The 8,927-nt window shown below is 41.4% G+C and overlaps 1 protein-coding gene across 1 annotated transcript; it reads right to left on the reverse strand.

Moving 5' to 3' along the window:
• Nucleotides 1-3,665: 3,665 nt before the first annotated feature.
• On the reverse strand, nucleotides 3,666-7,087 carry chchd1 (coiled-coil-helix-coiled-coil-helix domain containing 1). The gene is made up of 3 exons (XM_062401637.1): nucleotides 6,743-7,087; nucleotides 6,009-6,127; nucleotides 3,666-3,935 (listed from the first exon to the last, which is right to left on the reverse strand). The coding sequence occupies exons 1-3, from the start codon at nucleotides 6,879-6,881 to the stop codon at nucleotides 3,825-3,827; spliced, it is 369 nt and encodes a 122-aa protein (XP_062257621.1). The 5' UTR covers nucleotides 6,882-7,087; the 3' UTR covers nucleotides 3,666-3,824.
• Nucleotides 7,088-8,927: the final 1,840 nt, after the last annotated feature.

The following is an 8,927-nucleotide window of genomic DNA, read 5'->3' on the forward strand; positions in this document are numbered from 1 at the left end:
TCTCAAGACAAGAGTCAGAGAATATCGTGGTGCAATTTCAATACTGAGCAAAAAAAGGTAGATGTAGATTGTGTGTAGTAATCATTTAATGCAGCTTCGTGGTCAGTGTTTAAAGTAAATCCCTAGCCCTAACATGTTTACAGCGTCATACCATGGAACACACAATAGGCTAATGGTGTTGAACTCTTGGGGTTTGCATCTGTATTTGACCCCCCGTTGTGACCTTTTATTAATAAAATAATGATATGGTCAATAGACCTTACTTGTCCAAATAGCCTCGCCGACAGTCTGTTATAAACTTGTAAACTTCAATACCAACCTGTGATTTTCGAAGGCTGAAGTGATGTATTCTAAAGAAGACTCAGAAAATGGAGCTTCAGAAGAACACTTTCAAAGGATTATATGACACCCATAACCAATAAGATGAGTTGTTATAGGTGAAAATAAAAAAGAGCATTGTGTATTATCTGTTTGATTAATATGTGAAGTGTTCTCTTAAACTCGGCTACATTTACTATCCCTAACCAAAATTAAAGGCAGTTTCTTTAACTACTATAAATAAGATCAATGGCTAACAGGGAAATGGACATAGTATAGGTGTTACGTTTGTGATGGTGAAGGTGAGTTAATTGACATGCGGTAGACCAGAGTTGGCATCTTGTCACAGTCCACCGTCATCTTTTCATTCAGCACCATGGCCTTTCCTTTTATAGTTGCACAACTGACCAACATGTCAGAAGATGTAGAGACTTACACAGAACTCAGGTTAGTGTTTGCCAAGAATGTTTCACAAATTAAAAAAATCATATCAGTATAACTTTCCCAGGATTAATATCATGTTGCTTTTCTCCCATTCATGGCATCTGACTGTGTACTTCTTTAGAGGGTTTGGTGTGTCCAGGCTGGGTTGGAGTGATTGGAGTTTGGGACTCTGAGCCATGGTTGTGATTTTTCCCGGGCATCAGTTTCATTATTTTGAGCAAAAAATGTAATGTTTTGATATTAAGATAAGATCTTTGATATGTGCAGCACCATGGCCTTTCCTTTGATGCAAACCTAAGGCCAAAATATTAGAAATAATATTAATGTTGTCTCAAATTTCATTAAACTGTTTCTTATGGGTAGTGTGGATTTAAATTTCACATTCTGGGAGATATTCATCAGCTACTGCTATCTCATACTATATCAGTTTAATATGAAAGAGTTAATGTGCAGGCTAAGGACATGTGCATGTAAGAGTAAGTGAGTGATGATTGCTCTGGGCTAAGGAGCAGTTTCCTCTGTGGTCTAGACATTTCGGAAAAGGTGATAAGCAGGGTAATGATGGGCAGATATAAGGGGCACAACAAACAAACAAACATTGCAAAAAATCCTTCCAGTGCTTCAGACAAAACATGAAACCAAAGAGACAAACAATGCCCTATTAAAGATAATGTGAAACTGGGAAACATAGGATGAATTAGACAGGGAAGCATTAAACATCGAAGCAACAGTTCAACTTCAACAAGCTTCTTGTCAGAGGAGATGAGTATGTGCAATTTAACCAAGTTCAGAACAAAGAATGGAAGCAGAGGGGACATTTTTGCCTAATTCTTTCACAAAGTTAATCAATCAAACATGACCTAAAGATCACTGAATTGTTTTAGTGTTGCTTGCGTTGATACTGTCCTTTTTAATATATGATCAGTTAGTTTCATATGTAACGGTGCAACATATAAATGATTAAATATTACATTTAATTAATCATTTTGAACATGTACAAATTAATCTAGTGGTGGAGCCAGCTCACCTCACCCTCCCCTTCCCACATGAAAGAGAACCTGTGGTAACCTTCAGTTGTCATAAAAACTCAAAAGGTGTAGGTTTATCCAGTCTGGACTACTGTTAAAAACATGGCAGCCTCCATGGAGAGGACCCCTCCTGATGTGAATATCAATCAATCAAATTATATTTCTATAGCCCATATTCACAAATCACAATTTTTCTCATGGGCTTAACAAGGATTTACATCCTCTGTCCTTAACCCTCAACAAGAGTAAGGAAAAACTACTAAAAACCCTTTTAACAGGGTAAAAAGAACGTAGAAACTTCAGAGAGAGCCACATGTGAGTTATCCCTCTCCAAGGACGGACAGAAGTGCAATATTAAGTGTCTAAATATAAAGATCCCTTTTTAGGGTAAAGAAAACCACAATTCGCAAAGTTCAGATGAAACACACTAGTGAAAACATCACTAGGATTGGTTTATATTCAATTACTGCCAATAGATCACTTTCACTTAAATCGTGCACACTGAACCTTTAAAGACCAAACCGGTGTTATGAGCATATTTGCATTTATTTGAGACTCAGTCTGATATATTCCACAGCTTCAGATGAAATAACTCAGCCTGTGAAATGATGGGGGCAGAGTAGTTTGCCCACTATGCACAGGGTTGGTGTTTCTGGCAGATCAACAGCTCTCCATTTCAAGAAATGTCCTGATGGCCTAAAACAAACATTGTGCCTGTGTCTTGTTGTGAATGTGGAGGCTTCTATCAGCAAAAAAATGAAAAAAACTTTGTGTCAATCAATTGACCTATTGATTGGCATAAAGTGATGCACGGTCTAATGTCCGGAAATGCTGGTAATATATCTTCCTCAGTGTCAGTTGAGGAACAGTTTTTGTGGTGCTGTTAGCTGGTCTCTATCCCTTACGGGAGGCTAGTTTGATTAATTTACCTTTTTACTGGCCCAAGGGTTGTGAAGTTTATCTTTTGGCATTTTTGTTAATGGGAACAAAATTATAAGACAATTAATTCAAAGAAACTATGTGTGGCTCTCTGGTCTTCCTTCTCGGTCCCTGACAGGGAGAATAGATAATAGTTTACATGAATACCACACACCAAAATCTTCAATCATAAACTGTTTTCAACATGAACTTAACTCTGGAGAATCTCCAGACTTTCTGCAGCCAGCCGCCTTGTTAGAAGTCCAAGAGATGTGCGAGTGAGTTGATGCGATAATACATGGAGAGGATTCCAGAAGAGCGAGTGGTTGTGTAGTAAGATTTCTAACATTCAACAGACGCGATACTGAAAAAAAGAAAAACAAAACAAATATTTCAGGATGACCACACCCCAATTCAAAACTTATGCTTGACATTAGAGAATATATATTATTGCCCTGGGACACATGCAGAGCATAAAAGGCACAGATTTATGGTTTGTTTAAAACCATAAAACCAAAAAACTGTTTAAATCTACTGTATCCAGAAAGTTCTGCATCATCAACACTAACCTTTGCTTACAGGTAACTTGTCTGTGTAAGACTGTCTGAGTGAGAGGCAAATTTTAGGTCAGCATCTGTTTACCAGCAGTCGCAGCTTCCACAGGAGCAATGAGGCATTTAAGTGTTCAGTAATAAGTTCCCGGATAGGAGCCATGAAACTGAAGAAGAATAATTGCATCACGTCCACTAATCACATCTCTGAACTGAATGAGATCGTTAAATTGTAAATTGGGTTGAGGAAAGGTGGCATTATATTTCAAACCAGTGTGTTGTGACAACAAAAGCTTTACCAGAACACTGGTAAATAATGATTGAGTACAAATAATCAAAAAATCGAATAACCTAAAAAGATTCACATGCTGAAAAAGAGGATCAGTGAGTTTGAGTTGAAACCAGCCTGGTCTGCACTGTGCAATATTTATTCAATAGATGTTTATTAAACAATAACAACTCTGAACACTTTAATCGAGGGGAAATCCAGTTTGAGAACCCAGTCCTGTGGGCTGTTTAATCCTGCATATCAAGTCCAAATAACAAATGCTTTGGAGATGGCTTCCTAGACCTCGGAACACAGGCCAGGATATCTCTTCAACAAGGTTGTGGCTAGTTTTGGATGCAGACGTCCTCCCTGTGTGCTGCTGTGGTCCGATTTTTTCTTCGCAGCTGCCTGTGAATGAGAAAAATTAATTGTTACTGGAGCTTTTCAATGAGACACGTGTTTATTAAACCTCAGTCAGGGAGCATTTGTACATTGTCAACCCAGAGTGTTGGAGTGCTTCAACCCTCATAAACTCTGCAAGATCAGGTCAGCAGACATGAATGATGAGGTGCGAGGCACAATATTTGTCGAGCTTTTTCCATTGTTGAGCCCCTAATGATTTAGTGCAGGGGTGTCCAAACTGCGGCCCGCCAACCATTTGTAAATGGCCCGCATCTATGTCTTAAAATATAATATATATAAAAAAATATATATATATAACAATTTAGTAGCACTTAAATGGCACTTACTTATAGCACCTTGTTTTGCTTTATTTTTGAAGAAATTGTACTTTTTTGACTCTTGTTGTCCTGGGTTTGTACCCTTGGGGTTCATGCACTTAAGGCCGGCTCATGCTTCTGCGTTTTCAGAGACATCCAAGAAGGGGTACGCTGAAGAGCCCCTAGTGTGCCCCTTGTGTACTTCCGTGCATTGCCCAATTTTTTTAACTATACGACAAAGCTACGCAAGGCTTATGAAACCCGCAAGGCTGTGATTGGTCCGCTAACTACATCCTTTCCGGAGTCAAATTTCCGGTTTCATGCCACATAATACTGGCAGAAACCACGGAAGATTTAGAAGAACGAATATGGACCAAATAGAAGAGCATTTGGCAGCAGAGGTCCGAAAGTATGACCACTTGTATAATCCGTCATTGACGGAATACAAAGACACGCAGATGGCCTGCACTTTTTGAAAGGACATCTCGGCTAATATCGGTTTGAAGGTCGACGAAGGTACAAAGCTGTGGAGAAAGAGCAGGGACAAATTTGTCCTCCAGAATAAGTATTAAAGTAATAAACAGTCGATGACGACTGCCACACACAAAGAAGGCATCTCTAAGGTCGTCTTCGACAAAAAACGTTACTCCACCTGGTGTTCTGGCGGGGAATTGCTTTGCAACACGCGCAGCCCTATGAGAACCATAAATTAAAACGAGTCCATCGACAAAATTGCGTGGAAAGTTGCAGCCGCAGAACCATGCGCCGGTCTTTATTGTAAGTCGCTTTGTATAAAAGCGTCAGCTAAATGAAATAAGTAATATAATGGACTACAGCCCACTGTATTGCACTTCTCAGCCCTGACTTGCCAGCTGTCCCTCAGAACGCCGCCACGCTGCCACGCCCCCCACCCTGAGCAACATTGTTGAGTTGAATTGTCAACAGTCCACTCCAGGGCAGGGGGGCGTGTTGGCATGAGTGGCCCAGTTCTTCGGATTTCTTTCTGTATGTGGCCCTCGGGACAAAAAGTTTGGACACCCCAGATTTAGTGCCATAGAGCCAGGTTTCGGTGGAATCAATCAGTTATACCTGCTGACCGATTGGACCAAAAAGAGAACATAACATATAACATAAGACAATGATGACAAGGTAAATGGCTGTGAACAGCAGTGAAAACACGGTCAGTCCTTTTTATGGTAAATGGTTTGTATTTATATAGCGCTTTTCTAGTCTTGATGACCACTAAAAGCGCACAAACATTCACACAGTATATCTATGGGCAGCCAACTTTTTTTCAAATTCAATTTCACGATTATTTCAAACTTCGATTACGATTAATGAACAATTATTATATTAACAAACAGATCTTCTTTCAGCTCTGCACTGTGCTGAGTTTATAACAATCAAAGTGCTTTTGTACTGTTCCACTCTTTACTGTGTGTTCAAAATGTCATTTGAATCCTGCTCAGCTTAGGAGTCGGATGTGGTTACTCTACCAGCCATGTTCTTAAAATATTCAAGAACTGACCAGCCATGAACATACGTTTTTTTGAATTTGCATTAATGTGCCGTATTGTCAAATAAAGTGTAGAGATTCAAGTATATCCAGACTAATATTGTAACCATTTTTTTACAAAATTACAATGCTCTAATATGCATAGACAATTAGTTAATGTTTTTATAAAGTGATGCTTCCTGTAAATGAATCATTTCCCTCTTCTCATTGGAAACAAAGGTAACTTCAGGGCCTATGTGAACATACCTGAGCCTCCTTCACACAGGTATAGAATGTGTTGATCTCACTAGAGCACAGACCGTCCACAAAGTGGTTCAACTTCCAACAGGCCATCAGCACGGACATCTCTGTGATACAGGAGGCCTCTGTGGAGAGAAAACTTAACACTTAATCCAACTTGATGTAGAACTTCCATGATTAGCAGTGTCTTAACAAGCTGTACAAGCAAATGGAGCGCTGCCTGTATTTTTTTTGTATTTTGGTTGTCAGTTGCCACCAGTTAGTTATTCAATCTGTCATTAATTAAAAGACCACATTTAAATGCGTGATTATGTACAAATAGTAAACCTGCTGTGTAAGATCACGTTCACCACTAAGGTTATCTAAGGAAATGTGAGAAATGTGAACTCAACACCAAAACAGAGTTTCTTGGAACATCTACTTCCAATTGGCATGGAGAAGGGAGATCATCAGCATCCAGGCTGAAACCGTAAAGACATGTTTCTATTCACGTTGAATTAATAGGTGAATTAATAACACAAATGTATTAGGATGAAGAAGCTGAGCCATCCATGTAGGATACTCTAAAGAATATATTAAGAGGGCTTTTGGTGAAGCAAGCAGTCGCCGGTGTTGATGTTAAAACCTTACATCCACAAACATCCCTTTCACCAATAATAATCCCCAAAACACATACACCACGTCCTTATATCAAAGTGATCTGCTGCTGCTTTGTGTCTCTGAGGCCCTTTGACTCTTACCTCCTTTCTGAAGTTTGCGGTTGGCTACAGCATCTCTCAGAACCAACGTCCTGTTGGGTTTCAGCACCGGTTTCCCGTTTTGTCTGCTGAGCAGCCTGCTGACCTTCTCCTGGATCTGGATGCTTCCCTGCGCCGCCATCGTGTGTCCTGGTGGCTGCTCCTCCCTACCTGGCCCTGAACGCAGCTGACACTTGTCCTGCGTCTGCCTGTGGAGGAAGGAGGGAGTACAGGCGTCAACGTGGGCTACGGTCCAAATATCTAAATAATCTGTTACGTCTCTCAGTCCTTCAGAGAGCTCATCGGAGGGACGCCATGCTCCACCGTAAAGCACAGTGTCGACTGTCGTAAAACTGACGTGCAGACAGACGTCTTACCAACCGCTGCCGCGATCAAGGACATTCGTAGTTCTCAGCACTGGTTAAACTACAAGCAGCTGATTCAGAGAGCAGGGCCCTGAATTGCCCCCCATAGAACAACAAAGTGCTAGTGCGGAGAGGTGGTGGTCTAGTGGTAGAAAGTTGGACTATAGGCAGAAAAGGTCTCTGGTTCGACTCCACGGAGAGACAACAAAAGACAAACCTGGATTGATCTGTCCAAAAATCCAAGAGTCTCCCTACCCTGTCTAGTGCTCCTGAGCAAGGCACCTTACTCCCCCAAACATCTGCTCCCCGAGCGCCGTACATGGTCGCTCACTGCTCTGTGTGTCCTTCACCAGATGGGTCAAAAGCAGAGATTAAATTTCCCTACCTGCATAAATTTGCCTTTGCATGTCTGTGCATGTGTTTGGGACTAATAAATGCATCTTAATCTTAAAAAGTAATAGATTCACTGTATGAATGTGACTGTAGAATGGTTTTGTAAAGCGCTTTGAGTGGTCATCAAGTCTAGAAAGCGCTATATAAATACAAAACCTTTTACAGTAATTTTGTAGACAGGCCTTCATTAACATTTATTTGGTTCTAAAATGATTGAAATATCCACTGTGGAAATCTAATGGAAAGATATGAGTGCAGTCACATCCAACATAATCACTGTCCATATGCATCTTTGATGTCTCGTGCTTTTTCACCTTCTCTGACAGATGATGCATGTCAGTGACACCCGTAGTTGTCCACGCTGTGTCCATGCTGCCATCGGGGTGAAATAGAATAGAGGGGTAGCAAAACAAGGCATTAGCTAGTTTTCCATCCTTTTAACCATGATTTCCGGTCATACCAGCGCCATGTATAATATAAGATTTCCCTCCTTTTGCTGGGTTGATGTTTAAATTCGGTCTGTGTGGTCCTTATTCTTTGGTTGCTGTCATATACAGTAGTTTAATGCGTTTGCGCATATACTATGGGTTATACGGTAGCTCGAGATACGCATGTGAGTGAGACAAATGGTTATGCATTAAAGCGAACTGAGCAACTAAGAAGCCTCTGTACTAGCTCTTGAAGGACAAGAGTACATGGACATGGAGCCACGCACAACAAACAGCTTTTGAACACATCAAGGAGCTGTTGACAACTGCACTAGTACTTGCTTTCTATGACTTGAACAAGCCCACGGCTGTGTCCGCGGACTCAAATAGCTATGGATTGGGGGCGTACTCCATCTGTTCCACAGGGAGCAGTGGAAACCTGTGGCATATTGCTCCAGACGCCTCACTGAAGCAGAACCATGCTACGCTCAGATAGAGAAGGAAGGCCTGGCTGGTGTGTGGGCATGTGAGAAGTTCGACAGATACCTCAATGGACTGGAGCAGTTCAAGCTAATCACTGATCACAAAGCGCTAGTGCCTCTCATTTACAGCCGCAGTCTGGACAAGGTACATATACAGTGCCAGCGTCTTCTCATGAGGCTCATGAGATTCAATTCAGTGGCAGAATATGCGGCAGGGAAAACTCTGGCCATCGCGGACACCCTGTCACGCAGTCCACTGGCCATCTGATGCGCAGAGACAGACACACACAGTGAGGTGGCATGCTACGTGGATAGTGTAGTAGAGGGGATCCCTGCGTCTACAAGCAAGATGGATGAAATCAGAATGGTGACAGCAGCCGATGCCGACCTGCTCTCAGTTGTGAAGCTCGTAAAGAAAGGATGGCCTGAACACTTGAGCAATATGCCCATGGACGCGAGAGAGTACGTCCAAGTGAAATAAGAGCTATCAGAACACAATGGCTTGGTCCTCAGGGGAAGC

The sequence above is a fragment of the Platichthys flesus genome, chromosome 12 (assembly GCF_949316205.1).
Source record: "Platichthys flesus chromosome 12, fPlaFle2.1, whole genome shotgun sequence".
NCBI lineage: Eukaryota > Metazoa > Chordata > Actinopteri > Pleuronectiformes > Pleuronectidae > Platichthys > Platichthys flesus.

Excerpts from the sequence above, each read along its gene's own strand:
- chchd1 (XM_062401637.1), bottom strand. The coding sequence starts at position 6,881 with ATGGCGGCGCAGGGAAGCATCCAGATCCAGGAGAAGGTCAGCAGGCTG. Across the intron at positions 6,128-6,742 it reads CCGCAAACTTCAGAAAGGAG|AGGCCTCCTGTATCACAGAG; the intron begins GTAAGAGTCAAA and ends TTCTCTCCACAG. Across the intron at positions 3,936-6,008 it reads CCTGTGTGAAGGAGGCTCAG|GCAGCTGCGAAGAAAAAATC; the intron begins GTATGTTCACAT and ends TCTCATTCACAG.